Below are 19,589 nucleotides of genomic sequence, written 5' to 3' on the forward strand. Positions count from 1 at the left end.
TACTATACTATAGTATATAGTATAAAGTCATAAAAAAGTCATAGTATAGTATGTCGAAAAAAGTCGTAGAAAAGTAATAGCATAGGATGTCAAAAAAAGTAATGAAAAAGTCATAGTATATTATGTAGAAAAAGTCTTAGTACAGTAAATTGAAAAAAGTCATACAAAAGTAATAATATAGTAACCTGTAACCTTAACGCGGACACCCCGAAATTTGTTGAGCTAAGCCTTACGTCTACAGTCAGTTGAGTGCTCTAATGGTCCTAGATTGACACACCTAGTCTGAAATAGCTTTGTGAACATAAGGCACGATAATTATACTTCCACCTTTGTTATTTAAATCAAGAATAAAAGCGCTAGGCTAACCCATATTAGAAAGAAAAGGAAAAAGATTGTGTGTGATGTGCGCTCTGCAGGAATGGAGCAATTTACTGAGGGGGGGGCAACTTTAAACAGATTTTAAAGCTATTTGGCTGCCTCAGTTCTTTTCTATATTCCCTGGTTTTAAACCTTTAGAGCAGAAACTTTCTGCATGCTCTGTATCTCAGTAACTCTTGATTGAAGGGTCCCAGGGCATTTTAAACAGCTGAGAGTCTTTCCTGAGATTGCAACAGTAGACTTCAGTCTGTTCCTTTGCTGTTGCAGCGAGCCATCTTGACAATATTTTCCTATTGAGGCACTATGCCTGCTGTCATCCTACACACACTGGCACTGGCAGGTTCTGCAGTGGTAAATATAGATGCCCAGGACTGAGTTTGGCTCGCCTTAGTCTTGTGTCAATCCCACACAATGCAGCATGAAAAAAATGGCCCAATGGGAGATTTTTCTCTCTCTTTCTTTATCGATCTCTCCTCCGCTTTCTTCTCACACACCTGTGAGGAGATAAAAGGCCGAAATTAAGAACTGTCACTCCAGGAAACTATTTTAAAAGACGCAAACATCGAGAAAAAGAAACAAAAGTGACATCTCTAACTTTGATGAGAAGCTTCTCTGTCACAAGGGGACTGTCTGGTGGGCTTGCAGACGGAGAGAAAATAGCTTGAGTTTTTACCATGTAACAATCATTGTTATCATTAATACCAGAGTATGAATGTAATCATTAGTACCAGAGTTCTCACTTGGTCCTAAACCCATCAGGTCACTTGGTCGGAGGACAATCCCTCTACCCATCAGGCATTTGTTTAATTTGGTGCAGCCTTGGGTGGGGCTGGCAGTGGGGAAATCTAAAAGATTTATTGGTGCATCAGACAGACATCCCCTGTTCTTCAGTACATCACCATCCATCTTTCCTTTCCCCCACATGTCTTCTTTATCAAAGCCAGAACATATGGTGCCTTTTAAAGATTCAGGAGCAATTAGAGGAGCAAGCCTCACGGCTCAAGTTCAGCTCATTTGTTGTCTCCTCTTTATCACCTTCCCCTCCTCAGTGGCGCTCTTGCTCTTCAAACCCAGAGTGATTCATGGGCTACGGTTTACAACAAAGTACCCGTCCATTTTACCACATCAAGAGGTGTCAACCTTCACCAGAATTAGATCCTGAGCGACGCAGAGGAGAACAAAGGACTTGAGTATGACATGTTCACTTGCTGCGACTGTTTTTCACCAAAAATAGAACAAAAGATTTTGATGTGCATTTGTGTAGTTGTGTGGGAAGAGATGAAGGTGGTTTAGTGAAAAAAAGAGGACATTAAAAAAGACAACGCAGTGGGTTTTGACATATATAAGTAAAAAAATATGTGAGAAACAGAGATGACAGGTGATTTTGGGACAGTTTTAGCTCTATTAGGTATTGTTTCTTCTTGACAGGTGTTTCCTGCAGGGATATGACAAAAAGTCCAAAGAAAGTAAGCCATTTTAGAAATACAGACAGCATTGTTCTCAAGCTCACGTAACTAGAAGACAAACAAGTTCTGGATGATGTATTTTCCCAGTTCACATAGTTCATATATGATATGTACTCTTTTGACATCTCAAAATTAAACAAAAAAATAATCATTTAACACTAATTATTTAACAAATAAGTGCTGAGTTTGGTTTCCAAGGTCAAGAATGAATTTCTAACTGCAGCTTTTAAGTCAGAAGAGAACGGCTAAAAGTGCTCTGCATTGATACACACCTTGGAAACAGCAGCAGCTTTATTGGATCTCAATAAAGCTGCTGCTGTTTCCAAGGTCAAGAATAAGAATAGAAAAGCTTTTTGCATGTTTGGAAATTGGTGATACAAATCAACTTGATTTCCTCTAATCTACAACAGTTTTTTTTCTCATGCAGAGTGAATGCATCTTGGCAGACTACTCCTCTTGCTGCCCATTAGAAAGACATTAGTCAAGGTGTGCTTGTATAACTCTTGTAAACGCTGACTGACGGCAGCAGTATCTTCAATCAATCACCACACAACCACCAGCGAAGATAAGACTTTCAGATTCATTACTAAGATAGATGACATTCAGCAACTGTTGGGGTGGACATGGAAATCAATTTCAGAGTTGTATCCGTTTATCTAAATCACAGTTTCCCACTCTGCTGGGATGATCTTTGTCTGGGTTAATGCAATCATTTTGCCCTGCTAATCCTGGCCCAGGGCGCCAGGTGCTGCAGCTGGAGGAGCAGGCACAGCCACTGCTCATCTGCCTCTTCAGGAAATGTATCTACAAAATCATGTTGGTAGTTAAAACTACCAACATGCAGTTTCTTTTGGTGTAACTCATTTAGTTTAGTTTACACCTAATTATCATTAAAATATAAAGCAGGGATAAACATAAAGTATCCCTGGCTATTGCGAATTGGTGTGCTCCTTTGCATCTTTAACCACGGCCCACAGTGTACTGACACACCCTGGAGTACTACGTCACTGCAGCAACGTGAGAAGTTTAACCGGACGCATAGAATATTTGCTTGCGTTTATTATTTCTACACCACAGGAAAAGTACTTGGGTACCAAATTTACATTTGTGTGGTGGATACAAGGAAAATGAAGCCAAACACCATGTATTATTAATTACAAGTGTAAAACAACACAAAAACTCAGCTTACCTGCTTCATCAGGGCAACATGTAGTCTGATCAAATTTGATAGATGGTGGCCTGGGACCATAGCAAACAATCCCTAATCTGTTGTCAGATTTTGATTAAAAATATTGCTAAACTCTGATTGGTGACGTTTGTGACATCACCTTTTTCCAACTAAGCCCCAACCACCTCAAACCAGCAAAAATAGACCAGACAAAACAAACATCTGTCATGTAAAATAACCAAATCTGCTCTTAGTGACACATCAACTGAGGTTTTCGGGGCCTTTACTGAGTCACTTTATTTTATTTGGATTAAAAAAGACACAAACAATGTATCTGTGGTCTAAATCTGAGTTATTAATCCATAACTCTCTGCTCTGCAGGTGTCCATCACATTGACGCCAGAAATGCTGCACCCAGCATCGTTCTGTCTTCTCCACACTGACTGAAGAGTGTTGCTCTCGGGCCAAGTGAATAATAATGTTCTACAAGGGATATGGATCTGTCCCTCCAGTAATCAATAACTTCAGTGGAGCAGAGCTTTTCTCTGCGGCCCCTGATGGGTCCACATTGGACAAATGTCTCCAGTAATGAGAGAGAGAGAACAAGCTGAGAAAATAAGTCAATACAAATGATGAGCAGGAAAACTTAGAATAGCTCTCTCATATTTTTTTCTATCTGCCCCTTTAGCTGCTACTTGGGCACCATTAGATTTGTTATTTACTCCAGTAAGACGACATTTTGTCAATAACACCCTTAGGAAACAACTGAACTATAGCAGCCAATAATAAAAGACGAGAAATAGCAAGTCTAGTTTTTTTGTTTGTATTTGTTGCACCCTTAAGCCCTCCCTACTGTGAAGCTGCAGCATATAATCTTTAAATGTTCACAAGCTTTCTGACCTGAATTCTGATGCTACCATGATGTAGACATAGAGGGAGGAAAACAGCCATCACAAGATCTATTCCAACTTTGAGAAATATGAGGGAACTAATCCCACAACCTAACAAAAAAAAACCATTGGAAATTTGGTTTAATTTGCTAAGATTGAGATTATCTGCATTTGACACATCAGCTGTCACCCCAATATGGAGGTTATCTAATTTCTTTATAATGCTCACACTCAAATGATGGAACACGCTGGATAATCCACGGCTCTCAATGCCAATAGATTTAATTGGAACTAATGTCTTTGTAAAAAGTATTTTCTGTTTGGCTGAATTGACCCTGCAAACACTATCAAGTGGATGATGATGAGGGAAGAAGGCGGACGTGTCTAGATGCTCTGCCAACTTGTCTGAGGGCCTGCTGTGGAGGAATGCATGCCCATATAATCAGTTCAAGCCATAATCTGATTTGATTAGTGTGTCCTGTTGGACGAGGAAAGGAGCGGCACCCTGCTGGCTGCAGCCTTTAGGCTACTGTCACACTCTGCGTGAAATCTCCGAGAACTTGTAATGAGGTCAGCCAAGTCCTTTTCTCTCCTGTCGTTCACGGGCGAGTCTGGATTGAGACGTATGCACACACGCATGCACATATGCACACACTGGGCAACCAGTAGGGCATCAAGATATGGTAAGTATATTAAAACAGCTTCTTTGCCTCCAGCAGCACATTTACATACTGGTTAACACAAACTCAGAGTAACAAATATAATATCTAAATATCTGTTTAGCTGACACTCTTAAAGGTTTTTATGAAACATTATGGTTGTTGTTTTTTTGTCTGAATCTTCTTTTGTTAAGCAAGTATCCAGTAACTTGTAGTGTCTTTCAGCCACATTTCCTGTCTTTGGCATTATGTTGTCATGATATTTGAGACTTTTCCTCTTTTCACATATATTTGCAGTTCAGAATAGGTATTCAGAATTGTATGTGGCTTCTATTACTCCTGTACATTTTAAGCAAACAATGTTTTCGTTATTTGATATGTTGGGGGTTGATGTACTTATATTTAGAAAAAAGAAATATTGAAAAATGGTCTGTTCTGGACTCAGAATTCCTCTTCCCTCTTTCTTTGTCACTGTCTGTTGTTTTTCCTACTCTATTTCGCTAATGAGTGGCTAATAGTTTCATCAGCTCCAATAAGTAATCCACTTAACAGACTGGCTCTGCTCGGTCTGCAACATACCACAGCTTCCCCTACAAGGAATGGAGCCATTTAAGAGTGACTGTTGACATGTCTGCATGCTGTGTGTGAGAGAGAGATGGGTGAGTGAATTAAAGAGTGTGTGGTAGGCAAGAGAAAGTGTTTTCTACTTTGCCCAAGAGAGTGGAGACAGATGCGGTTAGAAAGTGACTTACATTTCTAATGAGCACAGGGGCATCAGTATCCATTGGTGAGTGAACAATGTTCCCCTGAAGACGGAGCTCAGTGGAGGTTCTTGGGTTGGGTGGAAGATAGAGCCGTCAAGCAGGAAATGGTGTCACATGCTAAGGAGTAAGGGACTGCTACGACCTGTGTGCAGGGAAATGAATATCGTTTGACACAGCCAGGCATGTAATGGGAAAACCCAGGCACCAAAACCCAAGGACGCAAAAACACCCCCACCCGTTTTATATTATTTCAGTTTAGTAGATGCTTTTTAACATCTAGCTTTGGTTTTAGATTAGTTCTGATTTACAATAATACCTGAACGTGTGCTGCTTGAACCAGGCCCAACAGCTAAACAAAGACAATCCAGAAGTGGATTGGCACTAAAGGTCTTTATTAACTTGTTTGAAAACAATGGGGGAAGGTTGGATACATTTAGTTAGGTTTGAATTGCATGCTTTTCTGTAAAAACAAAATTGCCTCTGGGATGATAAATGTCCTAATCTATACACCATCTGTTACTCAACTGTTAAAGGTACATTCTGTACACACAACATATAGTGCAACTAAATAGTAAAAATCAAGCAATGTTGAGAGGTTTTGCTGTTCTTGATCAAGCACTAACCTTTCTCCTGCATGCTCAAAACACCATATGATCCTTTAAGTGAATGTGGTTCATGAATGAAGACAGGAACAGAAGGAAAAAGTAGTTACAGTTCTTACATCTTTAATGTAAACAGCAGTTTTTAAGGGGCTTTGAAAAAACCTAAAGAAAAGCATCCGAAGCTATTAAATAGGAAGGGGAAAATATATAAGTCATACTAGAAATAACCATGATCTCTTTTTAAATTAAAAAAGTACATACACTTTTAATTTTGTGGCCATATAGTCCTGAACACAAAAAAAAAGACAACTTCCCTTGATCAAAACACTAACATCCTCTTTGTAATACAAACTACTAGGCAGATTCACAATTTTCAAATCCCTAAATTATGAACAACTTACAAATGATAAACAAAAAAAAGCTCAAATATTGCTTAGGAATGTTGTGTACAGCAGTCATTACAACGAGAAAGACTCAATGAGGGAGAGACGAGTGTGTTTGTATGTGTTTTTCACAATGGTGGTGCTCTTACGGTTGTTTTTGGCAAAGCCACTCTGTAGTTGTGTACAATATGCAATAAGCAGCGGTGGGATAGCAACATTAACATTTGACTATTTAAAAGAGAGGATATTCACTTAAGTACAGTGCCTTTATTTTGAGGATTGACTTACTCTAACAGTCTTCAGTATATGTGTAGCAGGACAGAGCAGATATTAGAGACTATTTTCATGAAGTATTCCTCTTAAAATGTACTTCAACCTTCCCTTCAGCCTCATGGAAAACATTTAGCTGCCACAAATACTGTAAGTGAGAATGTGACAAGAAATACTGCTGGAAAGGTGATGACAAAACACAAACCCCATTCCTCTCTGATCCTGAACTACACAACCATCCCTCCAAAAAAGCCCTGAGGAAAAATAATAAAGTAAACATAAAAAAGGACGACAAGGAAGATAAATTTCTAAACATTTGTCTACCACAATCTTCAAGCATAAGGATTGCAGGTGCCTTCGGTCGAGAAGAAGAAGTGAACGTCTCAAAACATCAGACACAGGAGGAGAGTGAGGAAAAAGACGGAGGACGACCAACAACAGGCAAAACAAATACTTCCCGGTTTGTCTTCTCCATGGCAACCTGATGACTCTGCATCAAACCCGAGTCCCCTCAAGTGCAGCGAGCCTATTAATATGCACCGTTTTCTCTCTTATAGAGGTCTAGCAAGAAGCAAGAGGAAAATTGTTCAATAAATCCTTTTTTCGTTCAGTCACAGTTCATTTTTTACATTATATGGTTTTATTTGTTTTGTTCCAGTTTATAAGAAAAGGGAATTGGTCCAGAGAGTACAGTAGAAGCTGGGAAGGTTTAGGTTCGGGCTCGTGGGGTTGTTCGTCTAGTTACAGTCGTAAACAAAGTCATAGTTGCTAGGTTCTTTGGGAATCGGGGGCGGGGCCTCAGGAATCTGGATGTTCTCTAGATCCAAGAGCCGGAGCTTCATCTCCATGGAGAGCAGGGTGTCCATGTCAGATTTGGTGTAATCGCTGGTCATCTCCTTACCCAGGAGGGCGTTCAGACCATCTGTCCACACGCAGTACTGCAGAGACAGATGTGGATCCGAAATGAAGTGAAATCAAAATGGTACTATTAGAAAGACTTCGTAGTCATAACTAAAAAACTAAATACTTCCAAATCCACTAAAAAAGCATGCTATGTATGTAGAGGAGCTGGTTGACACTGTGCAGACTCCACCTGGTACAGAGACAAGCAGGCATAAAAGAAGCAAACCACCAGGAGAGGGAAGTCTGTGTATACTGTGACTCAGGAGATGTAGAGCAGGGACACATTCTTCTCTCTTGTCCTAACTACAAAGCTCTATGTTTAAAAAAATATTCTGGCTTCAATTGACTTGAGAAGTTAGTTACATGAAAATACAAGATTATGGTCAATATATGATTATAGTTTTGTTCAAGCTAAGTATCAAGTCAATTGAGATAATAATAGTCAGTTGTAAATCCAAGCTACATGCAAATAGGTTTGGGTGATATGATGACATATACACAGCCAGCAATATAAATGTGTCTACTACCATTAGCTAAGCCTTGAATATCTTAGTGTTTTAGGCCATTACGGACATAACATAATTGCATAACATAAAATAATTGAAAATTTTTCATGTCTCTGAATGCTTAAAACTGTATTAAGTGTTTGTCTTTACATTGCTGAAATAAATGTACACACATGGTCCTCTGTGTAAGTGTAAAATAAACGTCTTAAATATGGTAAAGTGATAATATCCAGTACTTATCTGACTTATACATTTGCTTATGCACTAGTATACAAAGCAATAAATAAAAAGTCTGGGTGTTGTCACTGTTGGCTTACCTCATGCTTGTCAGGAGCAATAAAGTTTAAATACTCGTCCGACTCATAGAGGACGGAGAAGGCCAGCTCTAACACCTCCTGGAGAGAGGACAGAGTGAAAGGCAGAGAGGGAGAAGTGAGGAAGAGAAAATGGTGCAGAGACAGAGCGGAAGATGCAGACAGCGACAGAGTAGAGGAGGTGGGATGGAGACACGGGAGAGAGAAAAAAAATAAACAGGTGAGATTTGAACCACAATGCTAGCATACCAATGCAATCTCCCTGTCCTCAACACGTCTTGTCACCATCTGTTACATCAGCAGCATATCAACTCATCAGGTATTAGCGAGGTAAAGCTTAAAGAGAGAAATACGCCCTCAGATACAAGATATTGAAAAATGCCTGGGGAGGTTGGGAATATGATGGGATATGATATGCTTTCTGGTGTATTCCCACTGTGGTCTACTGTAGGAAATGGAACAGGCACACCGAGAGCCAAATTTGTGTACATGAAAGCAATTCATTAACTGCTTGCTTGCAATCTGTGTGAAATTAGCATCTGATTTACTAAGGCAGCAGGTAATTACACAGTCAGAGACTGGGACTGCAGCCTAACTGCCCTTTGTGAGGGAGAGCTTAAAAGATGTATGTGGTGGAATTTGTCTCAGATCAGGAAAGTTAGAAAAGTAAAGATTTATTGATGATGACATGTATGTTATGGGAGTTCAAAACATTTACTGCAACAAAAAATGTAATTCAAAAAACACTTAGAGCTTTATTTCTCAGGATATACTTTTCATTCATTGAAAAGTTTATAAATACCAAAACTGTGAGAGTTTTCAAAACCTCAAATTAAGTTATAGTAATACAAGAGTCTACAGTGATGCTACCAGCTCTGTGAGGCTGTATATAGGCACAGTGGCACTAAATGCTAACCTCAGCATGCTAACATGATCACAGTGATGATGCATTCTGATGTTAAGCAGGTATAATGTTTACCATGTTCACCGTTGTAGTATAGCATGTTGCCATGTTAATAATTGCAAATTAGCACTTAACACAAAGTACAGCTGATGGAAATGTCATCAGTTTTGCAGTATTGTAAAAAAAAAAAATGTATAAACAAATTATCATCTCGACTTGATGGAGAAGTCAGGAGATCACCAAAATGATTCCAGTTCATCCTGAGAGGACCATGAATGCCCGTACAAACTTTCTTGACAGAGGATTTTTCACGCAAGTCGGACCCATTGCAAATTTTAATTTATCCTTCAGTCATTTGGGTGATCCTCCCTTTAAATGCATGCACAGTACATACTGTAAAGCTGGAAGATGTGCGTCAGTAGTGAGATGCAAAATGCCGCACTTCAAATTGCACTTCCAGGTCGGTGCACCTGTTTGCTAAATAACACGCATGTCTTGAGGCACATTAGGCGTCTGAAACAAAGTAAATATGGATCTGAGTACATACTCATTGGGGTATGTGTGTACAGAATAATTACAAAAACACTGCTGGCCACCTCACTCTCCCACCTCTGCCTCAGTGTCCCACAAAAGATCCACATGCTTTGAAGCCCATAGAGGTGACTTTGGCTGGCCTTGTAACAGTGAGTAATGAAATGTGCTTGTGTTCTCATTCACAAGGCTGGGACAGGCCTGCTAGACGGCCCGCAGACCCCCTTCAGGTCATTCCCCTAGACAAGGTGCGCTTATTGACAGGGTAATGAAGGAGACAAAGGAGGGAGGAGGCGTGCTGCTTTGTCTTCAAGGCTATTTACCCAAGATCCAATATATCAGAGTCCCGCGGTTGGGGGGGCGAAGGTTTACAGAGGCAAAGTGCAGGAGACGAAAGGCTGATGTGTACACAGCCGCAGACAAGATGGCTCTTTCATCCTGGTTAAGGCACTGCAGAGGGCAGGCCCGATGTGTTACTTTCAAATTAAACAGCAAAGAAAAGAAGGTGACATGTTTTTGGCGGCTCTTTTGTAATTTGTGTCTTTGGCTTAATGACTATTCTGTAATTTTTTTCTTCACAACGCCACTAGTGGATACGTCTTTCTGTGCTGAGCAGTGAGACACAAGTTATTGTGTTATTTCCCAAAGCAAAATGATGTAACTGACATGTTATACAACTCTCACGCACACAGAAACACATGATCTTGCCTAGATACACACCCACACATAAGCAAGTGCACATATGCATGTGCACACAAACACACACACAAACACACCTTGTTTTGCTTCAGGGCTCCCTTCTCCTTCATGTGAGGACAGTCTTTGCCGGTGATAACAGCTTTGATATCAGCCACAGGCACTGCAGAAAGGACAGAAGTGAGTTAAGAACAACAACAACATTGTTGTTACAACTGTGTCGTCCCAGATGGGTGGCTGGTTTATTCAAGTGATTAAAAGTTAAAATTCTCCTCAGATCTGTCATTGCAAGTAAAACTGATGTTAAGCTACAATTGGTAATGATAATAGAAATAGCTTTTTATCATATTTGTTCAAACTGTCACTATTCTAACAGCAATACATGAGACAGATAATATGTGACACTAGAATTACCACCTTGTAGTTGTATATCTCCGCCATTGTTAAAGTTTCAGTTTACATCCATGTCTGTTAAAAACGTCATCACTTCATAATTGTATCCGATTAGACGTTCATGTGAAATTGTCATAATTAGCACAGGAACTCTTGAGTTATGGCCAAAAACATGTTTTTTGAGGTCACAGTGAGCTTTGACCACCAAATCAGTTCATCTTCGAGTCCAGCTGGACGTTTGAACCACATTTTAAAAACAATCCTTCAAGATTTCACGCTCACAAGAATGGACCACTCCGCCTGCCATCTGTCCCAAAACATAAAAACATAATGCCTCCGGCCACAGCTGTCGCTGGCGCAGAGGCATAAAAATCAGGTTCCTCTGCCTTCTTTTAGTGCTCCTTATGCCATTTACAATACAGCACACAAAGAAAAACAACCAATCAGAGCCAAGGAATCTCTAATGCAGCTGTCAATCACTGCTTGTAAGGCTTGTGAACTGCAATCAAACTTTCAAAATTAACTCTCAGATGTTTTCAGGAACATATTTTAGTGTACTATTTAGCTGTAAAATGAGAAAGTTTGCTCTGGTTAATGGGCGATGCTTGGTTTTTGCTTAACTGTTGTCAACATGGCGGATGGGTCAGTTAGTGACTGTAGCTTTAAAGCCAGCAGTCAGCGTCAATGACACTTGGCCACACTGTATTTTGGGGCTATGTATGATATCAGTGAGGATAGAGACTGTTGACTTGTAGAAAATATATATTTGAATTAATGAATTGAGCTGCAATAAAAATACATACTGTGTTACAATAGTGGGTAAAGACTATCAATAATTTCAATTGACACTCACGTTTGTCCTGTAAAGAGTCGTGGGGCACTTCGCCTTGAGGGCTCTCTTCCAAATCTCCGTAGTGCAGGACTTTATGGTTCGGAGAAAGACGGCAATACCAAAATTTATCTGGGGAAAAAACACAAGTAGAAAGGAAGACAGGGGAGGAAAGGGGGAGAAAAAGAGAGAGAGGAGTTGTGAAATCAGTCAGCGGCTGGCATAAGACATCATATGGGATTGGATGAGTCATCAACAGGAGTGAAAATTAGCATGGCAAACCCCCCCCCCCCTCAAAAAAAACACAGCCTTGAGGAAAATCCACAGATGGGCCATGATGCTCTGCATGAGGGAGGGATCTTGATGGGCAACAATACAGATGGCTGGTCTCCATCATCTTAATAATGATTCAACAACAATCCACACACTGAAGTCAAAATAACAGAACAAAGACATCCAGGATTTCTTTCTCTAGTGAACCCTTAACTATGACCTGATGACATTTTATTTCTTTTCAACAGGAAAATCAAAATCAAACATGTAAAGCAGGAGGCCCCAAAAGCCTACAGGAAGCACCAACAACGACAGATCATTTAATGAAAAACATGTTTTAATTTAAACAATAAAGGCTCAGTTTACAAGTTAGTAAATGAAGCTTAAGATGTACACTAAAATACAAAAACCAGAAACTTTGAAACTTCTCATATCCACTTTCTGAGACTGTTTCTAAAGGTGAGGATGCAACTTCATTGTCATTTAGAGACTATACTCAATGGTTTTGCATTTGTCACAAGTAAAATATTAGCTAAAATACAAGTGAAAAAGCATAAAGTTCCCTAAAATGATGTGCTGCATGTGAAGGATAACGTGGTCAAAAATTGATCTGGCTGTATTATTCATACTAGACAGGTAGCTATAAGACTTTTACACAAACTTCCTAAAGTGAGAAGCAGTTTAGAGATGCTTTAGTGCTTTGACAACAAGCGTTACTACATAATGCAACTGGATACTTCATGTTATTGAGACAGTTTCACTCAAAAAAGAGCAAACAGAAAGCTCCAGAAACAGGTTGTATTATAATATCATTATGGCCAGGTTTTGTTAAAGGCTGGACAGAATTTGAGCAAGACATCAAATGCACAAAAATCCATAATTGATGATGATGAGTTAAGTGTGCTTTTCTCTTGGCTGATGTGATGTGTAATCCTCCAGCAGCCTGTAACTACCAGCTGTGTTTGTAAAGTGCAGCTTCGGCCTCTGCGGCCAGCCTGGTGTTTCGTTAGTGGTTCCCTGCCAAGGTGGGCACCGAGCTGAGCTGGCAGTGAGTGGGCACAGACTGGGGAGGTCTGACTGGCGTGTGCATGGGTGGCACAGTCCAAATCCTAATTGCTGAAAATAGACAGTTGGCTTTGCCAGGCTGGTGCAGAGTGTCCACGGGGAGCGGATAGAGATGTGTGCAGCGGCTGTGAGGGGAGGAGGGTTTTGGGAGAAGACGCCATCAACTGTTCAGCCTAACTGATAGCGTGACTGATGTGTGAGCATGCGTGTCTTCACATAAGCGCATAAATTCTTCCTTTGACTTCAAGGCACTGTACTTCTATCGCGGACTGAATTGCATTCTGATATAATTTAAACTATATTTGTCTGATTCAGCTGCTAGAAGGTGGGTGAACAACATGGTGAGATTCAACAGAATCAGGACAAATATCCAAGTTCATTTTTGCTTTAGTGCAGCATTTATACAAGGTACATTCTCCTGAGCCCCATGTTACCCGTCAGTAAGCTGCACTTAAAAGACTGCACAGGTAACACTTCTTCTTCCAAACTTCAAAAGACTATCAACCTGAGCTTTTAGAAAGAAGCATCCCCCCATAACGGGCAGAACAGCACTTTGGAAGGTAGACTGAAGAGTCATCTGCTCTGAAGTCAACCAAATTAATATTTGATAAGGGTACTTGAGTCCCTGCAGGCTGGAGGACTTTGAGATATTCGTACAAGATGCTGAGGGAGAAATGGGAGAAAGAGAGCGGGAAGGAGGAGGGCAGCACATTTTATGTATGTAAAAAGATTGGACAAGTTGATTGAAAATGACACGAATAAACCAAGTTTCATTTTATGTAAACCCCCTGTGAAAATTAAACTTGCTGGAGGGCTCCTTTTATTCTTGTTCAGCTCGCCTAAATTCTGCAAAACAAAGTGCTCTTCACATTGTCAATGCGTAGATATACTGCGTATAAGGACCAGCATGAGAACAAAGGCTCAGAGAGGAGAGGGAGAAAAGGATAGATGAGTATGGGTGGAGGAAAGTGAGATGAGAGTGAGGGGAACGTATGAATGAAGGAGCACATGCACAAGGAGAAAAATAGAAGCAAACCAAATAAAAAAGGAGAGTGTTGGGGAGAAACAGCATGTCCTTGACACCATCAAGAGTCCTCAGAGGCAAAGACAGCTACAGCTAGCTTGGAGCAGGCAGACTACTCCCCTACCGTCAGCGTGTCGTTGCAGCACATTAAAGCCAGTCCAATATACTGGCTAGTTTGCTAAATTAAATCCAAGGAGGCTCCCGAACTGCTTTTGTACGGCTGTGTGCGGGTGTCCTGCTCCTGAATGGCTAATTCTTTTATTTCCGTGTTTAGTGTGTGTGCTGATGCGTTCATGTGTCCTCCATTCCTTTCAAAGGATCTCCAAAGCAACAGCCGTGACATGGTAATACAAGACTATTCCCAGCATGTTGCTGAGTAAAAACCAGACAAGCATAAATCAGCCGACCACACGCAGTGAAGACGATCAGATACTCGATCTGGGTGATGCTTTCCACCTGAACATCTGTCCTGCAACGTCTTTTCAAATCCCTTTCCCCCCACATTCCATTCCTTTTCAGTTTTTTTTTTGTTTGTTTCTGTAAGTCAGCTTTGACAACATCTGGATGACAGCTGCCAAGAAAAATCGTGACCAGGCTTTCAAATGCCAAAATGCATTGGTGTCATTAGGAAAAACTCTAACTGGTTGTGCTCAATTTGATTTGACTCATAGGAAGTACATTTCCTGCGGGGAAGCTGATGACAACAAAGCAATGACAACAAACCAACTTCCAACCTGGATCTGTCACTAATTTTTTTTTGAATAAGTAGACAGAGAGGGGTGAAGGAAAGTGCAAGAGGGAGGAAAGAAGAGTGAAAAGTTCAAGTTTAAACCGGATTAAATCCTCTTTGAGTGAGGAACGGTATATCATACATTATAAATGTATAAGTGGTCACAACGGACTGGTGCGTTCTTTTGGGTATTCACAAATGCGTATTCCAATCTACAAGCAATATGAACATATGTAAAACAGTTTTACAAATGCACACATCACAACCTGATTAAATATTCAGATTTTAGTACAGATCTTTAACTTTAACTTCTCAGATCTGAAGTTATTTGTATTTATTTACAGAATGTTAAATGTATGTAAATGTTTGCCTGACGCTCATTTTTAAGACTATTTTCAAATAGTTCAAATTAATTCCTTGATATTTGTGTGTAGATTGGAACACACATTTGTAAATAACCCAAATTACGCACAACTTGTTATTTTTCATTTCACATTTGTGACCAGTGGAGTGGAGTGAGATCAGTTTCACTCCATATAAATGCTACTACTCTCTCTTTCCTCCCTCCTTTCTTTCTAGTGGCAGTGAGTGTGAAACACGATATTATGCCAAACGAATGAAATACTGTCCTATCTGAGCTGGCTGCTGGGTTTTCGCTTTCTATCCTTCTTCCCTTCTCCTCTACTGTTTCACTGGGGAGGAATATTATCAATACTTACACTATATCAAGTCAAAAGAGTATATCTATAAATGCACATTGCATTTGCTTCCTAGATATCATAACAAGCATGTGAACATCTCAAGATATCCTCTGAAAGTTGCCGTCTTCGACATCCACCAACCCACAAATAGTCTAACTTGTGTTATGTTTCAGCCAAACATACACTGCTTTAACATTTTCACTACACCCTCCATCCTGTACTGTGGAGCCCGGGGTTACCGCAGTCAGCTCTTTTATCACTCCTTCATTTTTTTTCTCAAAGCCTTCTCTAGAATTCATCCTGACAAGTGTATATAAATGTGTGTTCACCCTGCTTTTCAGCTTTGTGTATCCTTGTAGTTCTTTGCATGCAGGAGCAAAAGGAGGGGAAGATGGCATGTTTGTGCATCTCAAGACATAAAGACATGTGTACTGCATTTCTGTATGTGTTCTAGTAAGAGGCAGCATGTCGCATGTGTATCTGCCTCAAAGGCTGACAGAGCCAGAAAAATATGTGTGGACTTTCATGACAGCAGATCCACAGCAGCCCAGAGCTTCAAAGATCTCCTGTGATACACATTTCCTGTGGTTTTTTTGTAAAGCAGAGGGAATAAGTCGATGAGTGCAGAGAGGAGGGATGAAGAACAAACAGACAGCAGTAAGAGGATGGACTACCTTTGTGAACACAGCACGGGGAGATGTGAATTTCCATGCCTGTGTGGTTGTGATCTGTGGATGTATGTGTGTCTTTTATACATGTGCGCATGCACGCGAGTGCTATGTTGTCTCACCTTGCCTCCTGCGACTACTGATTTTCCTGAAGCAGGTTCCATCACACAACCTGTTGAGCCTCTGCTGTTTGATCAACTCCATGATCTCGGGCTGGATCTTCTCTCTCAGCTCCCTTTAGAGAAACAGAAAATGAACACATTATTGGTTTGAAGAGAAATATCTAAATTCTATCAACCATATCGTTCCAGATGTGGAAAGCAGAGTGACAGTGAGATACAAGATGCTCTGAGATCTGGAAGTGAATTGTTTTACATTTCCCAGGTTTTCTGGCAAAATGCATTATTTATTTCAATCCCCTGGTTTTACGGCTGTCAGGAGGGAACAGAGAATGCCAAATACAAAAATAAACTTCCACACATGCATGCACATGTTCACACAATCAGAAATATGTCATGTAGCGTCCCAAAAGGCTGATCAGTGGGAAGCTGTGCTGCCTTGGCTCTCGCTGTCATTATTTCATATGTGTCTGTGTTGCATATGAATGTGGAGCACACAGCACTAGTCAACATAAATTATTTATATTATCTGCCCGAGCAGCGCTGCTGCTGCCCATCTTTATTTCTCATCATTATACTTGAGTCTTTTCTCTTACAATGTACCTTTTTATTATTTTTATTTCTTTAGAAACAGGACGAGCTTGACAGGATTTCAGCCTTTCTAGTCACATAAAAGCTTTGCATTTCTATAATTTCCTCGTATTTTCCCCTGCTGGTGTTCTTGATCACATTTTTGTCCTTTTTTCTCTCCCTCGTCTTCTTCAGGCTCATCCTCACTCATCTCCCTTCATCTGTCTCACTCTGGCAGTCTTGTGTGTTTGCCTCATCAGTGACTCTGGTCATTACATTGATCTGTGGTCAGACCTTCACTCTGGCGTCCTTAAAGAAGCAGCTGGTGGGAAAGGTGTGGCTCATTGCATGTAGGATGGATGATGATGGCTCGGCTTTACTGCCTCTCATGCTATTCTTCTGACTGAGCTGGACACAGGAAACTGATCTGAGACTGATGGTTTGGCTGCATTGCCCTTTTAGGAAGCAGCTCCAGGTTCAATTTAAACTTCTTTCCAGCAAATGCAGAAAATCACGGACAATTGAATTAAAGGGCTGAGGCGTTGTACTGGTAGACCTCTATAAAGGAAGCACTCTGGTTGGTATCAGGTAAATGATTAAAGAACTGAGGCAAAAGAACAGTTTATAGCTTTGTAGAAAAGTACAGTACCTACACCAGCATATCAGTAAACTATTTATGCACAGGTGGAGCAGGGAATCAATAATGAATTACATTACAGCCACTTTTCATCCTAATTTTCTGGGGACTGCATTGCAATGAAGTTGTGTATTAGTATTTTCTCAGAAGTGTATCCTCAGCAGTTCTGAGTTGACCTGCTGCATGAATTTATGTGGTGTCAATGTTATTTTTAGTGCAACTTCCAGTAAATACAAAATTTTCCACTTACATTACAAAGAACCACATTACACTAATTAAGCAGAAATACCTCAAAGAGTCAAAATGAACTATAAGACGAAAAGATGGTCTACAGGACACAGCTTTGATCTGATGCCATAATAGCTCCTCATCACCTTCTTTTGATGTCTAAAGTCATTCTCCACATTAATTGATAGCAGAGAGCACTTAAAGCAGGCAATACAGAGCCCCTTTAACTCTGCAGTCTGACACGCTCTGCTCATTAGGTTTGCAAGTCATGACTGTGCTGTATTGATTAGAGGAAAATTCCAACCTCGAGTAGTCTCACGTTGTTGAAGGAGAGACTCATCAGTCTGTGATGCTTTCCAACAGTCATTCTGTGATAAAATGTTACAAGATGTGCTTTTTCATTTCGGTGTTTATTTCAGCCTGAGATTGGGTGGGAATTTGTTGCACTCTGATATACTCTTGTTTTTCCAATGAAATACAGGAAATTCAGTGTATTATACATATTAAACCGTGTTTGTTACATAATTCTAAATGTGAATAAAATAATTACATCGTTTTAGGGTACATTTCTCGCAACTCCCTTTGCTTTTGTTCTTCTGTTCTTTCTCCAATAGGATTAATTGGCTGTTAAAAGTTTGGTCTCTACCCTTCCAATATCGATTTAATAAGCCGTTGGCTCAGCATTGATTACTGTTCAGAGGGACGAGCTCTCTCTGTGAAACAATTTTCCAATAGTGCTAGCTACTCCATTAAATACAGGCAGGACAAAACAATGTTCTCCATTACAGGCCCAGCAACCATGATCAGTCAATGAATGATCTATTACAGACTGGCTCTCCATGCTTTGTGAGCTGGAGGGTCGTTAATGGAGTATTCACTAGGAAGGCCATTTGCAGACAATTTGAATTTAATGCATATTTCAATCATGAGAGGAGAGCGCAGGAGCAACCCGCTTTATGTCAGCAGCTGGCATTTGATTGACAAATGGAAAGCAGAAAAAATAGCAATTACAAGCATATTAATGACAACTCTTTTTTGTAGATGCAAATGATGTCCTTATTTTAGTCTTAAGACCTGTTTAGGTAGTTGAAGACAAGGGAATATCACTGAGCAGTTCCTCCAACTCTACAGAAAATGTCTTACTGTTGCTGGCATTCAGAATGGATTTACTCAAAGCTGTCCGACCTACAGTATAAATGAATACAGTCAATGGTATTCACACTAAGTTCAGCAATTTGCTGCCACCTTGACTTCCCAATAGGCTTTTGTGGGACACTTCACGCAACCAATACAACCCTTTGACAAATGTGTCTACATCATACTGGCCATTGATTGCTTGACTCACAGGATGGGGCGGGACTGGAAGTCTTCCTGATTCATCCTTTCAGACTGGCGTATCTTCAGGATCTCTGTGTAGCTCAGGTTCTGCAGGCGACTCTTGAACTGGTCCAGGGAATTAGGCTTCAGAGTCAGCGCTCGCATGATCTGCTCCCTCACCACCTGCATTACCTGCAGAAGAGAAAAGGGCAGAGGAGGGCACGGTGAGATCATCGTGGATGCAGGATCCACACACGGTGTAGAAAGAGTGTGTGTATGAGTCAGTACAGTCAGGAAGTTAAAACTAACCCCATCCCTATTACAGGGGGCAGGGGAGCATATAAACTCCTGTTTAGTTCCCGACAGGATTATTATAATTTTTTTCAGAACTGGAGCCTGTAATCCAGTCTGGTGCACTGAGCTTTAAGAGGAAAAGAGCAAAGAATAATAATTCGACAGTGGCTAGTCAGCTGTTAGCCTTGGAATTATGCATCAGTGAAATGCATGACAGAACTTGCCTTTAATTCCCTAGCTCGCTAATACCATTAGTCTGGCTGTGGCTGCAGAAGCATGACATGGTGTGGTGTTCCAGGTCATCAAT

At 40.5% G+C, this 19,589-nt stretch overlaps 1 protein-coding gene across 7 annotated transcripts in view; it reads right to left on the reverse strand.

The window, feature by feature from the left end:
- Positions 1-6,033: 6,033 nt before the first annotated feature.
- Positions 6,034-19,589, reverse strand: part of elmo1 (engulfment and cell motility 1 (ced-12 homolog, C. elegans)) — a 97,924-nt gene continuing 84,368 nt past the window's right edge. For all 7 annotated transcript variants that reach the window (XM_068728471.1, XM_068728470.1, XM_068728472.1 and 4 more), the window contains 6 exons: positions 19,017-19,180; positions 16,240-16,352; positions 11,681-11,788; positions 10,515-10,597; positions 8,307-8,384; positions 6,034-7,518 (listed from right to left, as the gene is read on the reverse strand). In XM_068728471.1, the coding sequence (XP_068584572.1) occupies positions 7,318-7,518; positions 8,307-8,384; positions 10,515-10,597; positions 11,681-11,788; positions 16,240-16,352; positions 19,017-19,180 (747 nt within the window). In that variant the 3' untranslated portion in view covers positions 6,034-7,317. The remainder of the gene's footprint in view (positions 7,519-8,306; positions 8,385-10,514; positions 10,598-11,680; positions 11,789-16,239; positions 16,353-19,016; positions 19,181-19,589) is intronic.

This window comes from Cebidichthys violaceus, unplaced genomic scaffold (genome assembly GCF_023349555.1).
Source record: "Cebidichthys violaceus isolate CVI_PGR_0920_01 unplaced genomic scaffold, fCebVio1.0.p SCAF_42, whole genome shotgun sequence".
Taxonomy (NCBI): domain Eukaryota; kingdom Metazoa; phylum Chordata; class Actinopteri; order Perciformes; family Stichaeidae; genus Cebidichthys; species Cebidichthys violaceus.